Source organism: Equus caballus, chromosome 14, assembly GCF_041296265.1.
Source record: "Equus caballus isolate H_3958 breed thoroughbred chromosome 14, TB-T2T, whole genome shotgun sequence".
Lineage (NCBI taxonomy): Eukaryota > Metazoa > Chordata > Mammalia > Perissodactyla > Equidae > Equus > Equus caballus.
In genome coordinates this window covers 108167653-108190831 of record NC_091697.1, presented here as the reverse complement: position 1 = coordinate 108190831, position 23179 = coordinate 108167653, and the positions used below count along the sequence as shown (strand labels likewise).

At 39.7% G+C, this 23179-nt stretch overlaps 1 protein-coding gene across 5 annotated transcripts in view; it reads left to right on the top strand.

Annotated features, from left to right (window-relative positions):
• The window catches only part of BDP1 (B double prime 1, subunit of RNA polymerase III transcription initiation factor IIIB), an 80031-nt gene that overhangs the window by 45155 nt on the left and 11697 nt on the right, over positions 1 to 23179 (top strand). For 2 of the 5 annotated variants that reach the window (XR_011425273.1, XR_011425272.1), the window contains exons 23-35: positions 2119 to 2320; positions 2578 to 2741; positions 3565 to 3952; positions 7759 to 7878; positions 11871 to 11907; positions 12664 to 12756; positions 13828 to 14053; positions 14544 to 14701; positions 17160 to 17310; positions 17779 to 17959; positions 20105 to 20168; positions 20472 to 20629; positions 21856 to 22060. Coding sequence is in view for 2 of the 5 variants with exons in the window: in XM_023618229.2 (XP_023473997.2) it covers positions 2119 to 2320; positions 2578 to 2741; positions 3565 to 3952; positions 7759 to 7878; positions 11871 to 11907; positions 12664 to 12756; positions 13828 to 14053; positions 14544 to 14701; positions 17160 to 17310; positions 17779 to 17959; positions 20105 to 20168; positions 20472 to 20658; positions 21856 to 22060 (2176 nt within the window). In the remaining 3 variants the exon portion in view is untranslated. Of the gene's footprint in view, positions 1 to 2118; positions 2321 to 2577; positions 2742 to 3564; positions 3953 to 7758; positions 7879 to 11870; positions 11908 to 12663; positions 12757 to 13827; positions 14054 to 14543; positions 14702 to 17159; positions 17311 to 17778; positions 17960 to 20104; positions 20169 to 20471; positions 20659 to 21855; positions 22061 to 23179 lie in introns of all 5 variants that reach the window. The other 3 variants (XR_011425271.1, XM_023618229.2, XM_070233541.1) reach the window with 2 other exon arrangements.

Here is a 23179-nt window from a genome sequence, read left to right as displayed (position 1 = left end):
AATCCCCAGACATTAAAGATGAACCTTTCACATCTCTGGCTTTTCCTGATTACTATTTATGGATTTATTGTCCATGTATTATTTAATCCCTTTTGGTCTTACAGAATTAGACAGAATTTTGCCACTGAACAGAACCTTATACGTTCATTCATTTAACAAACATTTTAGCATTTCCTGTGTGCCAGGCATTGTTCTAGGTGCTGACAGTACAGGACAATATGGAACAAACAAGCAGTCCTGTCCTTGTGGAGGTTATATTCTACTTGGGGAAACAGATCATAAACAAAAGAAATAAGGTGAATAAATGAGTGGAGAGAAATAAAGCCAGTGGGGCAGTAGGGAGTACCATGATTGGGGATTTACTTTTTAATTTGCGTTGGTCAGAGAGAGCTTCGTTGCATGGGGACCATCGGAGAGAAGCCCTAAAGGAAGCGGAGGAGCAGGTCCAGAGAATGTCAGTGGAGGGAGCAGCAGCCGGAAGTACTTAGGCAAGAGCACGCCTGGCCTGTCTGAGGAGCAGCAGAGGGCCGGTGTGAAGGGGCCCAGGGGAGCAGTAGATGTGGGAAAGGCAAGGCTGAGCGGGAGAGGGCCAGTTATGTAGGACCATTGGGAGGGTTTCGACTTTCCTCTAAGTGAGCCTTGAAGACTGTTGACCTTTGAGGGCAGTCTCTCTTAATGCTCTCATTCGTAATTGACTAAATAAACCTAGGAGATTTAAATGGCTTGCTCAAAGTGACATTGACAATTTTGTTTTTAAAATTAAGTTTTCAGGATTTATGACTTTGAGTCTAGCAAATTCTTACATGGGTAGAGCTTCGTGAAAGAAACATGTTTCAAGAGATTTTATGCTCAGTCAGTCTTTGCATTTTTTAATGAGAGAGATCTAACTTTTAATATCCCTCTATGGAAACCTATACCTCACCCCACACCCCCTTTTTTAAAAAATTTTTCTGTTCATGAAGTTTATTCCAGCTTTTAGCTGTATCATGACCGATACTTTCTTCAGAGTGTGTGTTCTGTATAGTTTTAAAGTTAACTTATTCTTATGTCCAGCATTTTCTTACCATTTTTGGTCTCAGTAGCACAGTGGGCTTATGTATATATTTTATTCTTAAATACCTTTGTAGAATCACACTTGGTGGTAAATTGCTTATACTTAGGTTACATATTATTTATTTTCCCACTTGTTAGCCTCTACTGGCATGTATTCATTAGCATCCTAACCTTGTTAGGACTTCCTTGATGTTTCACTGCCAGAGGAGCTTAGCAGGTTGGAACATTTGGAAATGTGACTGACTACTTTGTGTTTTAAGTAATTTACCAGAAACATTACTTAAGATTAATCTTTAATGTAGATCTTTCAGAAAATTCGTGATAGGTACTTATATACCCACTTATTCTTTATAAATAACTAGGTTTATATCAGTTTTAAACTTCTTAATTCAGAATCCAAATCTTTGCCAGTTATTAAAATATTTCCCAGGAAACCTTAAGATAGCTGTTCAGGTCGCCTTGGGAGCTCTGGCTCCTCTGTCGAATGTTAGGAGCTTGTTTGTGTGTGATCTGGCAGATACAGATGGGTTATATTGAGATCCTCACGACACTGGCTGTCAGTGAAGCCTTTTCTGTGAACTGACAGGTGTGGTGGAAGGATAGTCTCCAGCTTTCAGACCTGCTCTTGAACCAGAAGGACAAGGTTGCTGTGACTGTTGTATGTTTGCTCATGCTTCAGAGCCCGGTTGAAGGCATTTGCTTAAAGTGCTGTTATGAAAACCATCTTCAACCACTGGTATTTTTTTTGGATCTAATTATTTCTCTGAAAATTACACAAAGTGACATGAAACCACACACTAGATCAATGAATGGAGGTAAAAAAAGATTACTATTGTAAAACTACTCCCAAGGCTATCTAGAAAATGGAAGTTATGAAAGCTTTTATATTCTTCCTTTCATGTCAGCATATGTGGCTTTATTTTACAGGCTTGGTTTTATAGCCAGTTTATATATAGTTCTTTGAACATAGAATTGGTTTGTGCCCAAAACTGTTTGCTTTGACAGCTGTGACATCACCAGGGAATTCTGATTCGGTTCTTCAACGTGATCTGTGCTACATTCTAGACACGAACATGAAACGTGTGTTCCTGGTCCAGCACAGTTGATAAGAAGGCGATTCCAAAAGGCTGGGCCAAATTTGGGAAGAGCTCATGGTGAGAAAGAAGCAGCAGCTGTAGAAGAAGACAGAGCAGAGCAGAGCAAGGCCAAGAAGCCAGAAGATAATTTGCTGGACCAGGAAGATTCTGACACCCAGCTCCTGCAGAAAGTAAGTTTGAAGAAGAGAATTTTTATCAGTGGGCTCTGTTTTGTCAGGACCATGGAAGAGAACATTGAAAGAATACAGTTTTACCTTTTGTACTGTAACTGTTTTCATGCAAATTGAGTGACTTTCTAATATTATAAAAATTTAGTAACCAGTCACCTCTGTGTGTGTAAACCTAGAACTTTAGGCCAAACTCCCAAACCAAATTACCGTAGAGATTGTTTCCATGGTAATATTAGCTGTTTCTTCTTAAATTTAAGGAAAAGGCTGAGTTTCTGACATCTCTGGCGGTTTCAGCAAGAAAAGATTCTGTAGGTTCCAGAGAGGCTGTTTGGGCTAAAAAAGATGCTGAGTCATCACGAGCCGCTGGGGATAAGTCTGCGTCTTCAGGTGTTGAAGAGCAGCATCTCAGTAAACTCACAAGGTAAAGTTGTATTTAGCAAGCACTCTCAGAATAAGAAATAAAAATAACTTGTTCTTTATGGATGTCCTACCGTAACCTACGGATAGAGTAAAAAGATGGTTTGTTAATAGAAGTGTAGATTGTTTTTTATGGACAAGTCTGTTTCTTTCCCACTTTTGATTTTTATTTACTAAAATTTACTTTTTATGATGTTTTTAGCAAGATTTCTCTTTCCTACGTTTAAAAGTTCTGGGTGTTGAGTATATTAGACATGAGTAGAAGACTGACCAAAGAGTAGTATGTATTATCTAATAATTAGGGGGCTATTCGAATGGGGTCACAAACACAATTGAAGGGTACCCTTCTTCCACAGTTTTCAAGGAAAGTGGAAGGGAACCTGAGTTCTAAAAAACAACATTGTTCTGATGGATCTTCTGCCTTCCCTGTTTTAACCTGATCTGTTCACCCAGCAGGATAAAACAGCATCACTTTTTGATCCCATATTCTGTATTTATTGACCCAGTGTCTTTATCCCTTGTTCTAATAATTTCCAGTCTTGTATTTCATCTTCACTTAAATAACAGGGGAAAAAATGGCCCAGAATTAACAATTTACTATGGAAAATTTGTAGATAGATAACTAAGAATTAACTCTAAATGAGGAACTAAATAGTAGTAACAATAAATTCCTTTCTTCTTCGCACAGCATAAATTTTTGACAGAATGGGTGGTGTGAGTTTTTGTTGTAACAGCTTGAACTGGGATTTCACTCTGAAAGTTTGCTTTTCATTAAAATTATCCTTGTGTGTGTAATGACTGTGTTGTTGTTTTGATTGAACATCCAGCTGTCCACAACTGTTAAAAGAGTCAGACTACTCTAAAATTGCTCTGGATCAAAGAACAACTGTCTCTTCTGCCTCTGAGTGTGAGGGAGGTCGTAGTGAGAGGAGAACGCATCGGAAGAGCAAGCCAAATGTCACCAAAGGACGTGGATCAAAGCGAATCCGGACTAAGACCTCTAAGAAGGGACCCAGAGCTTCCAGGGCCGTGCTGGTGACTCTTCGGGCTTCCCAGGAAGAAGATGAAGACGACACTGAAGATTTTGAGTGTGACTATGAGGAAGAAACCTATCACCTTGCTCCAGAAGAAGTAAACAAAGCTCCAGTGTTTGTACCCGTTGGTCTCAGATCTCCTGAACCTGTCTCTGCTCAGATTGAGGAAACGATGGAAGAGGTAGTTTGTTTCTTGAATCCCTGGAACTTTATTTTACTTGTTTTTTTCTTTTTGCGGATCATTATTTCTTCTCTTAGTGATTATTAGGAGTTGAGAAAGTTCATTCTCTGAATAACCTCTACCAAGTGTAATTTGTTTTGGCCTGGTGGATAGCCTGAGACGCCAGGAGAAGTAGGCTTGTGTGACCTCCTGTGAATGCTCAGCCCCACAGCCCAGGTCCAGCACAGGGTGATCACTGTGACAATAAGGGTCGAAATCTGACTTCACTTGTATCTGGAGGCTGCTTAATCTGCTTTCTGATTATTTTTAATTTTGGCAGATGGTTTCTGTTAACTTTTTGTGATAGGCTCAGGCTGAGCTCTGGTTGGTAGAGAAGGTAGGGGAGATATTTCCTTTTTTTTTTTAATTGTGGTAAAATACACATAGCAAAATTTACCATGTTAGCTGTTTTAATTTTTTTTTTAAAGATTTTATTTTTCCTTTTTCTCCCCAAAGCCCCCCCAGTACATAGTTGTGTATTTTTAGTTGTGGGTCCCTCTAGCTGTGGCTTGTGGATGCCGCCCTAGCATGGCCCGATGAGCGTGCTACGTGCGCACCCAGGATCCGACCCGGGGAAACCCTGGGCTGCCGAAGCGGAGTGCAAGAGCTCAACCACTCGGCCGCGGGACCGGCTGCCCACGTTAGCTGTTTTTCAGTGTACAGTTCAGTGGCCTTAAGTAGATTCATCTTGTTCTGCTACACCATCCATCCACAGGACTTTTCTTCATCTTGCAAAACTAAAACTCTGTACCCATTAAACAATGATTTCCCATTCTCCCTCTCCTCTAGCCTGTGGCACCCACCGTTCTACTTCGGTGTCTGTGACTCTGGATACCTTATATAAGTGGAATCATACGGTATTTTTTTCTTTTTGTGACTGGCTTATTTCACCTAGCATAATGTTTTCAAGGTTCATTTATGTTGTAGCATGTGTTAGAATGTCCTTTTTAAGGCTGAATAATATTCCATTGTGTATATATACCACATTTTGTTTGTTCATCTGCCAACGGACAGTTGGGTTACTTCCACCTTTTGGCTATTGCAGTGAATGCTGCTATGAACACGAGCAAGGGTTATATGGATAGCTCTTCTAATCCCTGCTTTCAACTCTTTTGGGGATATTCCTCAAAGTGGAATTGTGGATCATATGGTAAATTGTAAATATACTTTTAGTTTTTTGAGCAACTGCCATACTGTTTTCCGTAGCAGCTGCATCACTTTACATTCCCAAATAACAGTGTACAAGCTTCCGCTTTCTCCACATCCTTACCAACACCTGTTATTTTCAAGTTTTTGGATAATAGCCATCCTACTGGATGTGAGGTGGAAGAACATTATTACTTCAACTTACTTTATCATAAAAGCTCCTTACTGCTTTGCCTCTTGGCCTAGTATCTAACTTTCTAGCTTCAAAGTTTTATTTCCATCTCAATTTGCGGTAACTTATTTGGCTTATAGGTCAGCATATCTGAATCAATTTTGTAGTAAGCATTCATGATAGTTTCTGAGTCATTTGAAACAGTCAGGAGTTAACCAGGTTAGTAGTGATGATAATAAGAAAAGAAGCAGGAAACAAAACAATTCAAGTAATGTTAAGTTAACCCAGAATTAATGTATTACTGAATCTGTAAATTCACATTTATGAATGGAAATCCAAACCCACCTTAATTTATTCGCTGTTAATAATAATGTGCTAGATTAAAAGTTAATGAGTTAGAATGGTTGAAGCTAAATAAAAATGATCCAAAAGGAAGTTTTCTTGTAACTGAAAGTTGAAAGTAAGCATAGTGACTTTGTTTTAGTTAAAACCAAGAAAATGCAAAAGGAAAGTTAATTTTGTGCAAGGACAGCTGGTTAACACTGCATGAGAATTCCTTTAGCTATATGTTTTGTGTTTTACAAATTTCTTTAGGTGAAAGGCAAATTACTGGTGAAAACTAATATCAGAAATTAATTTCTGAAAATCAGGTTCCAGGATATATCCCTGAATTAATACAGAATGCCTTCTTAAATAGCATTAATCATAATAATTGAGCAAGGAAAGCTTAAATTATATTCCTTATAGCCAGCTTACTAAAGCAGGGAAATTCATTTACATGTTAGAAAATATTTCCTTTAAAAAAAACACTGAAATACAATGGCATATTGTTAAATCATATAGGGGTGTAAAATATTGATATATACTACAACATGAACCTTGAAAACGTTATGCTAAGTGAGAGAAACTAGTTACCAAAAAATCACATACGAAATGTCCAACAAGGAAAATCTATAAAGACAGAAAGCAGAGTAGTGGTTGCTTAGGGGTTTGGGGATGAAAGGAGTGATAAGTAATGGGGGTGGGGCTGCTTCTTTGAAGTGATGAAAATGTTCTTGAAGTGACTGTGTTGATGGTTGCACATTATCTGTGTGTATTCCAAAAAACATTGAATTATACACTTTAAATGAGTGAGTTGTGTGGAATGTAAATTATATCTCAATAAAGCTGCTTAAAAAAATAAAGCTTTGAAACTGTATAGTGCTTAAAGAACCAACTTTCAATTATCTGGAATATTCTTGTTTTCTAGCCAGTCCCAACTCCTTAGAAAATATTTCGTTTTTTCAAGTCACTTGAACTTTTTAATTCGCCTCAAGCCTATAGGGTGTTAGCAAAGATTTTTCTTTAATGTTTGCATCTGAGAAAACAGACACAGAGCACTCAGGTGTTACTATAATAAATGTCTTGAAGGCAGATTTTTTTTTCTTTTAAGATTTTATTTTTTTCCTTTTTCTCTCCAATGCCCCCCTAGTACATAGTTGTATATTCTTCATTGTGGGTCCTTCTAGTTGTGGCATGTGGGATGCTGCCTCAGCGTGGTTTGATGAGCAGTGCCATGTCCGCGCCCAGGATTTGAACCAACGAAACACTGGGCCGCCTGCAGCGGAGCGTGTGAACTTAACCACTTGGCCACGGGGCCAGCCCCATTAAAGGCAGATTTTTAAACTTGGCTCTTTACTCAGTTTCTACTGAATTACACAGTCATTTATATTCATCTCTCTGTTAATAAGGAAATAGGAGCCAGACTGTCTTGTATAGGGTCTGGGAGATACATCTTAGTCCTTTTAGCCCCTAGATTCTAGGCATCTTTGACCACAAAGACTGCTAAATGAAGAGTAGATGTGAGCAAACCCATTTCTGACATGGCCATTGCCACGGCTGTCAAGAATCGTACAGTTTTTGGGGTTGTGGGAGAGGGTGGTTGCCTTGGTTGGGGGTGAGGGGTGATGAATCCTTTTAAGTGCTTTCAACTCATCTCTATGATAGCCCTTAGAACAGTGTATAGATAGTTGATGACATGTCTGTTTTCCTTCGCTTGTGAGTCCCTTGAGGGCAGGGACCACATGTGTCTTCGTCAGCTTTGCATCCTTGTACCTGTAGCCCTCTAGTTTCTAGGAATCACTCTGTAAGTGTTAACAGACGAGTGAGAGAATTTATGGGAAAGTAGGGACAAAGTGTGGATAAGGGAAAGTGGGATGCTGGATACTGAGAAGATCAGCCTTGGAAATTTTGCTTCCGGTCTGTAAGCATCACAGACCTCTCAGAAACCTTAAATGTTTTACTTTTGCCAAGTTGATATCAATCAGTTTAAGAATTACTACATTTTAGTTTTTTAATCATGTATGAATGTGGATTATTTCTTCAGTTTAACCTTTTATTTTACTCATTCATTTTGTTTTGCTGTGTATAGTATGACAAAATGAAATAATGAAACTTTTCACTTTGACAGCTTGAAATAACCGTGAATGTCCCTGATGTCGGATGCATAACTGTTGATGAACCTCAGCTCTTACACACGGATGCGGCTACTCAGGAAATGAAGCAGGGAGATTTGAACTCATTATCACTTGTAAGCATCCATTTTATTATGTTTTGTCTTACATTCTTCGTTTACTGTGAAGAGACTGGAAGTTTATTTTGAAAGCTTTAGGTTACAAGCAGTTCTTAGCTTGTTTTTATCATGTAGAGAGCTGTAAGCATGAAGAGTAGAAAGTACTGAAAAATCCATAGATTTTTTATTTGGCTTGAAAACCATTGATTTTTTTGTCTGTGGGCAGAGCTCTTTACGTTCTCGTAGACTTAGGTTAACCTTCTGTTGCATTAAATCTCTGCTGAATGTAAATTATTTAAATATATTGAGTCGCATTTTATTTGGTGCTCACTCTTTCTTATTGTTGGTGTTTATCTTGTTTTTGCAAATGAAGACCTGGAATTATAACTTTTTAACAGCTTTGTTAAGATAAAATTCACATACTGTACAATTTACAAATTTAAAGTGTACAATTCATTGGTTTTTAGTATATTTACAGATATGTGCAAATGTCATCACTGTCAATTTTCAAACATTTTCATCGCCTCAAAGAGAAACCCCATGCCCATTAGCAGTTGCTCCCCATTTCCTCCCAACCCTCCCCAGGCCTAGGCAACCACTTACTGACTTTCTGTCTCTCTAGATTTGTCTTTTCTGGACATTTCGTATGAATGGACACGTACAGTGTGGTCTTTTGTGTCTGGCTTCTCTCACTCAGCATAATGTGTTCAAGGTTCATCCATGTTGTAGCCTGTGTCAGTACTTCATTTCTTTTTGTGGTCAAATCATGTTGCATATGGGTATACTGCATTTTGTTAATCCGTTCATCTGTTCATGGGCGTTTAGGTTGTTTCCGTCTTTTGGCTGTTGTGAATAATGCTGCTGTAAACATGTGTGTACACCATTCTCTATGGACATATGTTTTCACTTCTCTTGGGTACATTGCTAGGAGGGTCGTTGGTGGGTCGTATGGTAACTCTATGTTTAATCATTTGAGGAAATAGCAAACTATTTTCCAAACCTGCTGCACCATTTTGCATTCCCAGCAGCACGCATGAGGGTTCTGGTTTCTTCACATCCTGGCCAACATTTGTGATTTGACTTTTTTGGATCTAGCCATCCTACTGGATGTGAAATGGTACCTTATTATGGTTTTGATTTGCATTCCCTAGTGATTAATGATGTTGAACATCTTTTCATATGCTTATTGGCCATTTTTGTATCTTCTTTGGAGAAATGTCTCTTCAGAGCCTTTGCCCATTTTTTTGTTATTGGTCTGTCTTTTTATAATTGAGTTGTAAGAATTTTTTATATATTCTGGATACAAGTCCCTTATCAGATATATGATTTGGAAATATTTTTTCCATTCTCTGGGTTGTCTTTTCATTTTTTTGATGGTTCCCTTTAAAGCACAAAAAGTTTTTAATTTTGATGAAGTTTAGTTTATCTATTTTTTTCTTTTGTTGCTCATGCTTTTCTTGTCATATCTAAGAATCCTTTGCCAAAGCCAAGGTCCTGGGGATTTACTTGTATTTTTCTTCTAGAAGTTTTATGGTTTTTACTATAATTTTACATAACATCTTTAATCCATTTTTAATTAATTTTTGTGTATAGTATGAAGTTAGAATCCTCCTCTGTTCTTTTGCATGTAACTATTCCACTTGTCGCACCATTTCTTTGAAAAGATTGTTCTTTCTCCCATTGAATAGTCTTGTATTCTTGTTGCAAGTCAGTTGGGTATAGATGGCTGGGGTTATTTCTGGGTTCTGAATTCTGTTCTGTTTATCTAGATGTGTCCATGCTTGTGATGAGATGTTCGATTGATTACTGTAGCTTTGTAGTAAGTTTTGGAATTGGGAAATGTAAGGTCATCCTACTTTATTCTTTTTTTCAGGATGGTTTTGACTGTTGTGGGTCCCTTGCAATTCTGTGTGAATTTTAAAATCAACTTGTCAATTTCCACATAGACGTCAGCTGGGGTTCTGATTGGGATTGCATTGAATCTATAGATCAGTTTAACAATGTTGAGTCTTCCAATCCGTGATCGTGGGATATTTTCTCATTTGCTTAGATCTTCTTTAATTCTTTCAAACAATGTTTTATAGTTTTCAGAGTGTAAACTTTACGCTCCCTTTGTTAAATTTGTTTTCAGGTATGTTGCTATTTTTGATGCTATTGTGAACGGAATTCTTTTCCTAATTCCATTTTCGGATTGTTTATTACAAGCGTATAGAATACGGTTGACTTTTGTATATTGGTCTTGTATCCTGCAGCTCTACTGAGCTCATGTGTTTGAGCAGTTTCTGGTGTTCCTCTGCATGTTCTACCTGCCCGGTCGTGGCGGGTGGGACAGAGAGAGTTTCCTCCTGCCTGTCTGTGTTAGTTTCCTAGGGATGCTATGACGCAGCACCACGAGCTGGGGGCTTAGAACCTGGGAAAGTCATTCTCTTGAGTTCTGGAGGATGGAGTTCCAAAATCCAGGTGCCGCCAGCAATGGTTCCTTCTGGAGGAGGGCTCTGAAGGGAGCCTTTCTCCTCCTGCTTCTTTCTCCTGTATCCCAGGCCTTTCGCCTCCTCCTGGCAGTTGCTGGCAGTTCTTCTCCTTTCTTGGCTTGTTGCAGCACTGTTCCAGCTTCTGCCTCCCTTGCCACATGGTGTTCTCCCTGTGTGTGTGTCTGTGTAGGGCCAACCCTAATCCAGCAGGAACTCATCTTAACTTGAGTGTGTCTAAAAGACCCTATTTCCACATAAGGTCACATTCACGGTACTGGGAGTTAGGACAGTCTGGATGTCTTTTTATTTGTTTGCCTAATTGCCCTGGGTAGAACATCCAGTACAGTATTGAAGAAGAGTGGTGAGAGTGGACGTTCTTGTCTCATTCCTGGTCTTAGGGGAAAGCATCCAGTCTTTCACTATTAAGTTTGGTCTTAGCTCTGGTTTTTTCATAGAAGCCATTTATCAAATTGAAGAAGTTCCATTCTTATTCCTAGATTGTGTGAGTATTTTATCATGAAAGGGTGTTGGAATTTGTCATATGCTTTTTCTACATCTGTTGAGATGATCATAGGGTTTTTCGTTTTTTATTGTGTTGATATTATGTGTTATGTTGATTGAATTTTGGATGTTAAACCAAAGATTGCATCTGTGGGATAAATCCTACTTGATCATGGCATGTAATTTTTATGTTGCTGAGTTCAGTTTGCTAGTATTTTATTGAGAATTTTTGTGTCCGTCTTCATGGTGGACCATTGGTCTATTCTGAATGTAACATCAGATTCTTGTGGTGTCAGGAGCTGAAATCCTGCTCGTCCAGGAAGAAGGCACTCCGGCTGGGGCCTGCAGGGCGAAGGGCGGTGCTCTGGGCTGTAGCAGTCGGAGGTGGAGTCCCTGCCTCGCTGGCTTGGGAGGAAGGAGGGAGAGAACAGCCTCGGTTCACATACCACAGTCTCTCGCTGTTGTTACCGAGTTTTCCTCAGTTTTCTTAAATAGATGTTTCTTCCTCTTATCCCTTAGGACCATTTCCAGAGGCTTTAAGTGGTTGTTTTTTAATAAATTTCACCAGTTTCCCTGGGGAGAGGGTCAGCAGAGCTCCTCATGTTGTCATGCTGGACATCGATCCTGTAACTTCTAACTTATTAAAATTCATTCCAATTTTAAGCCACCTGGTAGAGTAAACAATTTACAGTATTCTTCAGACCTTGGTTTCCATTGGTCAAAACTAGTGGCAGATATGATTAAAGTTGAAGGATTATGAAAGTGAGGAAGTAAATTTTGACTCTGATCATATTGTACATTGCAAATTTGCATATAATTCAAGGAAAAGGTGAAATAAGGAGCAAGAGACAAAAGAATTTGGCTTTTAAATTGTTTCTCTTCTTGTTTATGAAATTTTATGAATAATTGTAAACTAAGAGGAAAAAAATTTCCGCTCCATTGTAATCCAAAACATGAAGACCTGTGGTAGTGCTTTTTGTGATACAGAACATATATTTGGGAAATACGTAAGATATTACTTATCTTTTCCATTTTCAGGAAATGACGACAGGTGGACATACCCCAGATGAAACAGGTAACTGTTAATAAGGAAACTGCTAAAACTTCCTGGTTAATACTAGCGTAGGGAGTTAGTGGTGTGCTTTTTAGTGAGTGAGGCAGCTTTCTGCACAGTTGGACACAAAGAGTCAGCTGTTGACTGGTTATCTCCTTGAGAGGCTTGGATTCTTGGAATGTTACTTTAGAAAGTGAGTTAAGAGTTAAATGTTTAATAAAGAAGTACTTATTTCTTCTTATCTGCATGGATGTGGGTATTTTCTCTGAAAGCACTAAGTTATTTAATGGGAGGGAGGCATTTTCAGTGAGTTAAGAGCCAACAACTGATGATTTACTTCTTTGTAGTATATAAGCTGAAAAAAACACTACCCTAGTAAGGGATTAGTGGTACGGAAGATATTGAAATTTGTTACTAGAAAAGAAACACCTTAGTTAAAAATCTTTTCTAAATAAACAAACTGAAATTTCCAGATTCATTCTTCTGTGTTTTTTTTTGAGGAAGGTTGGCCCTCAGCTAACATCTGTTGCCAATCTTCCTCTTTTTTTTCCTCCCCAAAGCTCCAGTACATAGTTGTGTATCCTAGATGTAAGTCCTTCTAGTTCTTCTGTGTCGGATGCTGCCACAGCATGGCTTGATGAGCAATGTGTAGGTCTGCACCCAGGATCTGAACCCACAAACCCTGGGTCACCAAAGTGGAGCGTGTAAACTTAACCACTATGCTACTGGGCCAGCTCCTCATTCTTCTCTTTTAATGTTGGTGTATTTTCTCACAAGGTGCCAATGATGGAAGCACTGAAGCTGCCATAACTTTACTTACAATGGGAGATTTAGTGTTGCAGTCGGAGATCAGTACAGAACAGAGTGATGGTGAGAGTGAAAGATAAGTGCTATGAAAAAAGAATCTTTTAAAATCCAACTTTAAGAGATTGTCCCTACACTTGAGTAATAAGTGAATACCTGCCTTTTATGTTTGAAGTTGGCATCGCTTTGTTGTTTCTCCGGAAGAGGCAATATGTGTGCCTCGATCCATCCAACTTAGCCCCTTTAGATGTAGGGCCACCATTTCCACCACTTGGTTTATTAGGAATAATTTGTATTCGTGGAATAGTTAATCTAGTGTATCTTGTACCTTTATCATCATAAACATCATTGGTTAATTGAGCTCTGGTTACTGATCACTTTATACGTGTTTGTTCAGCAAAGGAGCTGCTGCTTTGGATAATCTTCACAATTACCTGACAGTCGAATCAGGATGAAGGGGCAGTAGCAGTCATTGAGATCATTTGAGATAGACTGTTCTGTTAGTTTGGACTGAGCCAAAGATATGTGAAACAAGATTTTGAATATTTTAGGCTGACCTTATAGAGAAGCTATGGTCTTTACTATCTAAGTACCTTCTACTTTAAGTACATTAAATGGATGATTATGTTAATTGTATTCCTGTTAATCATTTTGACTGGTGATGAGTGGCCTGCCATTTATCTTAGGTGTTAGACTTTCAGGCCCGTAGCTGTTTATTTGTCAGGAGAACCCCTGATGTGTGTTGCCTCTTGGGCTCCTTTCTCCGTGGCAGAGCACTGCAGTGGAGCCTGTCACAAATCTCTGGAACATACAATACGAGTTTTAAAAATTGTAAATGAAGGTGATCCTATCTTGAAATTCATCTGAGGTTGTGGAGTTACTGAAAGTAACAAAAAGATTCATTTTTACTTATAATAGCACAAAAATTTCAGTCTATAAGAATTATTAAACTTAGAATGGGTCAGATCTCTGGCATGAAATATGAGGTGGTAAATTTAAATTTGGAGCCCAAAAGAGCAAACTTTAAAAATAATATAGAATTTTACAGTTGCTGAATGTAAATCCTTAAGAAGGGTTTATTTTCTTTGAACGTCTATTTGTGTTGAGTCTGTTTTAATTTTCTGTTTTTTTCTACAGTAGGAGTATGTGTACTTCCTGATGGTCATTCAAAGGATAAAAGCCATATTCCTTTTAGCCCAGATAATGTAGATCACAGAATTGTTCATGAATGTCAGGAGCTTCCGTCAGCTGTCAATAGTGCATCTCCTTCATTAGAAGAAAACAAGATTGTATTGGAGGAGCAAAGTTCTAAAGAAGAAAGTGGTTTAGTGGAGAATGTGAAGGAAAACGCTGTACCAGCCAGGTTTACTTTGCTTTATTAAGTGATTATTTCTTTTGAGATTTACTAAAAAATACAGTATTCAATTAATATATTTCAGCCAACCATCAACTCAGTTAATAGCCTTGACTAATAATACTTATATAAATGTAAAGTAGACAGTGCTCGTTTCTCACCCTTTATGGTGAGGATCGGCTGATTTTGATTTTAGCTTAATGGTTTGCATATTAAAGTTACTGCGAGATATGCGTCTTTGACGCTTGAATGAAGCAATTTTATGTAAATGTGGTCTCTGTTTGACAAATGTCCGGATTCTCTTCCCTTTTTAAGACATTTGGTAAAATTACTACCACATAATTTTAGCATCAAGAGATGAATGAACACTTACAGACAGTGTGGTGCCTAAGAAGGCAGCACGTAACTGTATCAGTGCCAGATGGAACGTGTCAGTGGGAGGAAGAGAATTCTCACACGGTTGGTAAATTTCTCTCTCTTCCTGTCTCTCTTTTTCTAGGAATGCAACTTCTGAAGTGACGGGTAATTTGAGAATGAGAAGTAGACTTGCCGAGCCTAAACCAAATCTTAGGATTTTAGGGACCAGGAGGTTTGGTGCTCATCAGGAAGTTCCCGGTTTGTTTGTAACCAAAGGAGAAGAAGTGGACATTCAAAGAGGTAAATTTTACTGTTCCTTTACAGCTACACAATTACTTTGACACAAGAAATTGCATTATCATTTCAAATGGAATATTCAGTCGTTAAAATTATTTAAACTTATTAAGAAGTTTCAAACATATAAAAAGTAGGATAAGCTATAAAATAAATACCCATAAATCCACCAACTAGTTTCCGTGGTTATTGCCATGTTGCTCCCTGTACTTGGTCCGACTTTCTGTTCCTACGTTTTTTTCTGTGTGTTTGTTCATGAGTACTCAAGCAAACCTCTTGTAGAAAGGTATGTGTGCGGTAAAAATCAGACAGCGCTCAAAAGGTGTAAAAGTTTAAAACTTCCCTCCTTCCTTGGTGCTCAGCCCCTAATTCTACTCCTAGGGTAAACTGCTCTGCAGAGTTTTTATTGTAGACTTGCAGACGTGTTTTCCACATAAGCCTCTGACTGAGGGTGTGAGTGTGTATACACCTACATCCAAATATGTATGTGCACACATACATATTATACAGTATATTCCTTTCAGAAAGAACGGAAATATGTGCATACTCTGTCACATACACTGTTCAGCACTTTTCTTTTGAGGAAGATTGGCCATGAGCTAACCCCTGTTGCCAATCCTCCTCTTTTTGCTGAGGAAGATTGGCCCTGAGCTAACATCTGTGCCTATCTTCCTGTGTTTTATATGTGGGATGCCTACCACAGCATGGCTTGATGAGCAGTGCATAGATCCGCACCCGGGATCTGAACCAGTGAACCCTGGGCCGCCAGAGCAGAACATACAAACTTAACCACTGCGCCACTGGGCCAGCCCCTGTTCAGCACTTTTTAAAAAAACAGTTTTATTGAGATAATTCTTATACCATACAATTCACTCATTTAAAGTATACAGCGGTGGTGTTTTAGATATTCACCAAGTTGTGTAGCTGTCACCATTAGTAGTCACTCCACATTTCCCCTGACCCTTCCCAGGCCCAGGCCCCCACTAATCTGCTTCTGGTCTCTAGGGATTTGTCCACTGTGGACATTTCGTATACGTGGACTCATAGAATGTGTGGTCTTTTGTGTGGCTTCTTTCCCTTAGCACGTTTGCAGGTTTGTCCGTGTTGTAGCATATAGCAAATGCTTCATTTCTTTTTCTTTCTGAATAATATTCTGTTGTCTGGATACACTACATTTTGTTTATCCATTCGTCTGTTGATGGGCATTTGGGTTGTTTTCTACCTTTTAGCTGTTTTAAATCGTGCTGCCAAGAACATTCGTGTATAAGCGTTTGTGTGGACATGTTTTCATTTGTCTTGGATTTATACCTACAAGTGGAATTGTTGGGTCATATGGTAATTCTGTATTTGACATTTTGATCAACTGCCAAAGTGTTTCAAAAGTGGCTGCACCATGTTGTGTAGTCACCAACGTTCTTTGAGGGTTTCAGTTTCTCTGCATCCTCCCAGACACTTGTCATTATTTGTCTTTTTGATTGCAGACATCCTAGTGGGTGTGAAGTGGTATCTCATTGTGGGTTTGATTTGCATTTCCCTGATGACTAATGATATTGAGTATTTTTCATGTGCTTATTTGTATATCTTCTTTAGAGACATGTCTATTCAGATCTAGGCTTAGTTTTAAATTTTTTTTTTTTTTATTGTTAAGAGTTCTTTATATGTTAGCACTTTGTATTTTTAAAGATTAATATATTGAAAAAAATCTTTCTGTTTGATCATGTAGTGCCCTATTTGGCTTTTTAATGGCCTCACCATATTGTGATGTCCATGTTGAGCCCTAGTCCCGCTTCTCTTTCTACTTCCCTCCCTGCCAAGGGCTCCCCCACAGGGGACTGGGAAGAGCAGGACAAGAAGTGCAAGTGTCAGGCTACCTAGATAGTGTTAAATCCCACATGTAGATGATCTCGGTAGTTAACATCATCTTCTCCCTATTTTGGGGTTCCTGATTTCTGGGATTTCCTTTCGACCAGCAAACGCCTGTGGTTCAGGTAGTTAATTCGTTACTTACTCTGGCCGGAGCAGTCCCCAGAAGCTCTCAGTATGCAGGCTCAAGTTACCCTTTTATGTGGAAGTCGTTTTCTTCCCCTTTGTGACATTATTCTTTGTAGAACTGCTCCCTCCCCACCACTTCCCTCAGGTGGAAGACACTACCCACCTCTAAACCTGTCTGGTGTGTGGGTTTGCCCTTATACTGCTGTTATCATGAAGTGGAGATACAGATGCTGTGGCAGCCAGGAGTGAAATGAGTGCAATGCAGAACTCATTAATCATCCTGTTACTGTTCAGACATCTCATTGGGTAGGAGCACCCTCTGCTGTGTGAATAAGCTTGCTTTTTGGATTAAGAGAAGTTTGGAAGAGCCACTGTGTAGTGATCTGTCTGTGAAAAGAGAATATGTTTCTAATATGGAGACCGTAGCTGTACTGTTTTGGACTATAACTTAAGTGTATTTTTTTTCTTTAAGAAACTGAGAAAAATGCTTCTAAAGCAACAGAATTAGAAGATAAAAACCTTGGCTCAGTTACAACAGCAGAGAGTAAGGAGCAGAGCAGATCGGCGCGGGTACATGGTATCGAAGAGAGCAGTGTTTCGAAAGAAGCCCAGCTAACTGGAAGGTACAAGGAACAGGTTCTGGGATTTGATTTCTGTTCTGTTCAACTATAGCCGTAAGCTGTAGCTGTAAGAATGTGATTGAAAAAGGGATTCTGGGGCGGGCCCCGTGGCCGAGTGGTTAAGTTCGTGCACTCCGCTTCAGTGGCCTGGGGTTTCGCCAGTTTGAATCCTGGTCGTGGACATGGCACCACTCATCAGGCCATGCTGAGGCGGCATCCCACATGCCACAACTAGAAGCACCTACAACTACAAAAATACACAACTGTGTACTGGGGCACTTTGGGGAGAAAAAGAAAAAAAAAAAGAAGGGTTCTGTTGCATTAAATGTATTTTAGAAGTTTGAAAACCATTAAATTAGATGACCTTTGATGCACCTAGCTCTAAACATCATTCTGCGATTGTCAGCTTGGTTTCAAGTATGAAACTCTTAATACCTGCTCTAAAACGCTGATGGATACTTTCCCTTTCAGAAATGAAGATCAGGAAGAAGGCTGTCATGAGGGTCGGACCTTGTCAGTGGCTCCAGTTGTTTCCTTTGAGACAAGGCCCCATGCGTCTGGCTTGGGTCAGGGTCTCCACGAGGGTGCTGTGGAGGAGCCCCTGAGGAAGGGTGCTGATGGAGATGGTGTGCTTACGCTCCGTGTGCCGCAGGTAAAGAGACGCAGGCGCAACCCAGGGTGGCTGAGTGTCTGTTCCCTGTGTTGAACATTGAGGTATAATTTACATGCAGTAAATGTCACCAGTTTTAGCGTGCAGTTCTACAAGTTTTGACAATGTGCACAGTCGTGTAAGGAATACGTGAACGGTCCCGTCACCCCCAAATCCCCATGCCCTTTTTCAGTCACCACCTCTCCCCATCTCCAGCCCCTGGCAACCAGTGGTCTGTTTTCTTTCCCTACAGCTTTGCCTTTGCAAGAATGTATTGTGATAGAATTTGTATGGGGTGTGTTTTTAGTCTTGGGAGCATAGAAAGAAAACAGCCAATACCTAGCTTTGCTGTAAAAGCTTTGAAAAAGGAAGTGTTTTGTATACAGAGAATTCACTTCTTGCTTCTTAGCCCCTGAATCTGAGAAGTTCATTCACAGAGCAAATGTTTTTGAGATGTTACTACTGCATGTTGGTAGTAGTAACCTCACTGTGTGAGGTACTGGGGACACGGAGGTGTGGGAGATAGATGAGTGAGTGAGTGGTTAGCCTCTGATGGGTGCTGTGGAAGAGAGTTGTACACGAGTCTGTAGGAGTCTGAGCCCGGCCGGTGAAACCAGTCTCTGGGAATAGGGCGCAGGCATTAGCTTTTTTTTTCAAGTTCCCTGGTTATTGTAATGTGCAGCCAGGATTGAAAGAATCCTCATCTGTAAGAACGGGTGTGAGTGAGGCAGTTAAAGGGAGAGGAGTGTGTGTAAGAACAGGTGTGAGACGGCATGACGTTTGCAGGGGCTGTGAGCAGGGAGGACTGGAATGTAAATGAAGGGAGTGGTTAGACGTGAGTTAGGTGGCTTGGGAACAGATCATAAAAGGAATTTTGGTGACTTGCTAAGGAGTTTGGACTACATGTAATGTTATGGGATCCTCCCCAACTTTCTTATTTTTCCTTTGAAGTAATTTTAAACTTAGAGAAGAGTTGCAAGAATATTACATAGAAGTCTCATCTACACTTTACTTGGAGTCATTAATTGTTAACCTTTTGCCTCATTCGATTTTTCTCCCTCTCTCTTGTGTTCCATCTCTATTGGTAGATAGACACTTTTAAAAAATGGAACCATTTAGAAGGCAGCTGCAGGCATGAGCCTTCGCCCATCAATACTCAGCTTGTATCTGATCAGAAGAAGGATGTTCTCTTACAGAGAGACGGCAGTACTGTTGTCACACTTAACATTGCCTGCTGTCTGACAGTGATTGAACAGTCATACGTCACTAGTAGACTCATCGTTTCTCCTGACTCTCAATCTAGAGTTCTCCTGTCTCCTCTTTTGGGAACCTGACGTTTTAGAAGAGTCCAGGCTAAACTACAATCTGGATTTTTTTTATTGCTTCCTCATTATTAGGTTTGGGTTAAACGTTTGGCAAGATTACTAAATAGGTATTGTTGTGCTCTTCCTTCGTGTCACAGCAAAGACACACAATGCCAGTCTGTCCCATTACTGGAGATGCTGAGCGATCACCTGGCTGGAGTCAGGCCTGCCTGACTTCTCTGTTAGGACAGCCTCTTTCCCTCTTGGTCTTAGTACGTAATTTGTCAAATGAGGCCCAGCAACCCTTCTCCCAGTAGTTTTAGTATGTATTGATGCTTCTTGGCTGAATCAATTATTGACATTATTGACTGCAAAGTGAAAGTTTTAGGATTTTAAGCGGTAGAGAATTACAATCAGAATTGCGTTTTAGAGAAAGCAATGTTTGTAGCTTCGTGGAAGGCAGCTTGGAGGGAGCCTTGCTGGAGGCAGGGAGACTCTTGATTTGCCTCCGTGTGGTCGTGACCCACCAGCAGTGCAGTGGCTGCTGTGAGGGGTGGGGGAAGGCTGAGGGCTTTGCATCTCCCTTCCTGTCACTTCAGAAATCGTTGCCTAGAGTACACGTATTTAACAATTTAGACAGAATTCCTTTTATATTTATGTTTATTTAAATGAATCAGAGGTTACTGGTACAACTCAAAGTTTCAAAACATTTGTAAAATTGTATGTGGTTAGATAAGTTGTTGAGTTTTGAAATAATAACTGTCACTATATCAAATTATCAGGAAAACTTTTTAAAACTAAGCTTTAGTCAACCTCTCTCTTTCATTTTAATTTTTTATGGCAGTGTACACCAGCTAGCATTCCGGAAGTCCAACAGGAGAATGTAATCCCGCCTCAAGACCTAACAGGTATGATAGTCAGCTTCAGTAAAGTGTCACAGAACCTAATAGTATGATTTTTACTTCCCATTTGACTGTGGAAAAGTGAAACAATTTTTTTAGTCTATGATGGCCTTAAATTAAAACAAAAACTTGAAATATTTTGTGTATATTTTGTAATTCAGAATTATAAATTCTCTCCACAGTGAGTCATCTCTATCCTTTATGAAATTACCTTTTATTTCTTTTTATAGACTTTAGAAATGGAATAAATTAATGATTTTCTGTTGTTTCATGATTCAGCTGTTCATTACTAACTTTAAACTTTGATAGTGAATCTAGTTGCTAACATGCATCAAGATGGTGAGGAGGAACAAGCGTTCATTTTAACTCTGGTGGAAATTCCAACCAGTGCAGTCGAAGAATTTACTGATCCCACCGTGCAGTTAACGCCAAGCCCTCTGCTGCCAGCGCCCATACTGGTCAGATCGGTGAGCACGGAAGAAAGGGGTGACATGAGGTAATGAATGAGCTCACCTGTGTTTGCTGAGAGGAAGGGCGCTTTGTGACTGAATAGTGTTCATTGAACAAGCCGGTCACCAACACCATTCGTAATTGTCCTGGAGCTCTTACTTAGTGATTACGTGGTAAATTAGAGAAGACATCACTGATGTTATATCTGATAAAGATGCCATGTAAATGTATAATAGAATCCTTTTGTATGAAACTTGTTTGGTTTTTTCTTTTTTAAAGCCTCCGTGCATGTGTATCCTAGTTGTTAGTTTAGTTCTCTGAGCCATCACCACAGTTTGACAACTGACAGACTGTTGTGTGGTTCTGCCACCGGGGAATGAACCCGGGCTGCAGCGGTGAGAGCGCCAGATCTTCACCACTAGATCACCACGGCTGGCTGCTTGTTTGGTATTCTAAGTGTTTTGAAAGCTGAAAAAACTTTAGCAATCTGGATCATAAAATGGCTTCTATCAAAGCTGTGGTTAGTTTGTAAACATAGATATTTTAATCTTTTTTTTGAGGAAGATTAGCCCTGAGCTAACATCTGCTGCCAATCCTCCTCTTTTTGCTGAGGAAGACTGGCCCTGAGCTAACATCCGTGCCCATCTTCCTCTACTTTATATATGGGACGCCTGCCACAGCATGGCTTGCCAAGCGGTACCGTGTCTGTACCCGGGATCTGAACTGGTGGACCCCGGGCTGCTGAAGTGAAACGTGCGCACTTAACCGCTGCACTACCAGGCTGGCCCCAATGTAGATACTTTAAATTCTGAAATAAATATATATTCAAGAAAGTTGCAAAAATAGTAGAGAGAACGCATTTCTGTATATCTTTAGTATTCTTAATTCTTTAGGGTAGAATTGTTAAGTTGTAACAGGCATTGGTTATGGATACTTAATTGTCTATCTAGTAGCATTAGATATTGAAACCTTTTGTATTAGGAAGAGACATTTTAGATTAAAATTTTAACTTTATAGACAATGAAAACTATTTTTTACATGTCAGATTTAATTCAGTATTATGGAATTTAGGTTGCAGCCTTTAAGTGTGAATGGAGCTCAAAACTAACATTTTTGTGGCCATGGCCATGTATATATTAGTTATTTTTAAGTCTTTCGGCAGTTTTCATTGGGACAGCTGAGCCTTTCTCCTCATTAAGTAACTTCTAATTCACTGATTTAGTTGTATGTGTTTTCTGCGCAGTATGAGCTTTCCAGTAGCCTCAGTTGGTCAGGACGCCATGTGTTTATCAGATTCTGGAAGAGAGGATTCTGAAGAGCCTCCTGCTAGTTTGGATCTTGTATCTAGGAAGAGGTTTCATTGTAGGCTTGATGACAGTGACCATGTTCCTCCTGCCAAAAAAAGTGCCCTCCTTTCAAGAGACACTTGTCAAAAATACACCTCCGAGGTAAGACAGAATCATTGAGCAAGTAAGTCGGCCATATTACAACGGATCTGTTTCTCTTTTTTCCTTTAGACTCTTTATAAAGCTTACTTCTAGTGCTTTTCACTACAGTCCAGGTAAAACCAGTATTTTGGATTATCACTTTTAACCAGTTCTAGGTAAACATTGATGGATGTTAATCAGGAAACCCATTCCCAGCTTTGGGTCATTGGCTAAAATTAAGGCTGAAAGCATCATGCAGATCTGGTCTTGGCTGTACCACTTTTAGGCAAGAGGCTTCACATCTCTTACCGAGTTTCCTGTTGTGTAAAGTGATGATAGTCATGTCACCACCACCATTATCGTACTGCTTACAGTTTCCCATTGCTTTTAGGAGTAGCCCCAGAACCTCCACGGCCGTGTGCTCGTCCGGCTCCTTTCTTTCTTGTCTCATCTGCTGGGCTCTGCCTCATTCTCGGGCCGTGTTGGGCATCTTTCCCTTTCTCGAATGCACCGTACTCCTTCATGTGCCAGGGCGTTTGTTTTGCTGTCTCTTCTTGATGAAACGTTCTCTTGCAAAAACATCCAGATTTCCTCAGCTCAGCCATGTGAGTTGCTCAGGGAAGCCTGACGGTGCCATGCAGATTCCATCCCCGGCCACCGTGCTGTGGGTTTCTCAGCACCCTCTTGTTTTTGTTTCTGACGCTCTTCGTGAGGTACTACTGTACCACCAACAACACTACAAAAGAGTTGGTTTAGAGTCTCTGTTCTCAAAGGGATGGTTGAGACCCTCAGTCCTTAGATGATGGTGGACAGCAGAGGCAGTGTCTCCTCGTGTGTCTGACAGATGAAAAGTGGTATCCCAGAATTGTTTTAATTTCTCTTATGATGAGTAAAATTGGAGATCTATTCATATGCTTAAGAAAACCATTTGTATTTCCTTTTCTGTGAAATGACTCTTTATATTCTTTAGTCATTTTCAATTGGGTTTTTGATATTTTTCTTGTAGATTTGGAGGAACTCTCTGTTATGTATGTCTGTGACATGAGTCACAACTGTTTTTTCCCAGTTTGTTATTTGTCTTTTGACTCTACTTTTTATGGTTTTCTCACGCAGACTCTTTTTGGTTAACTTTTTTTTTCT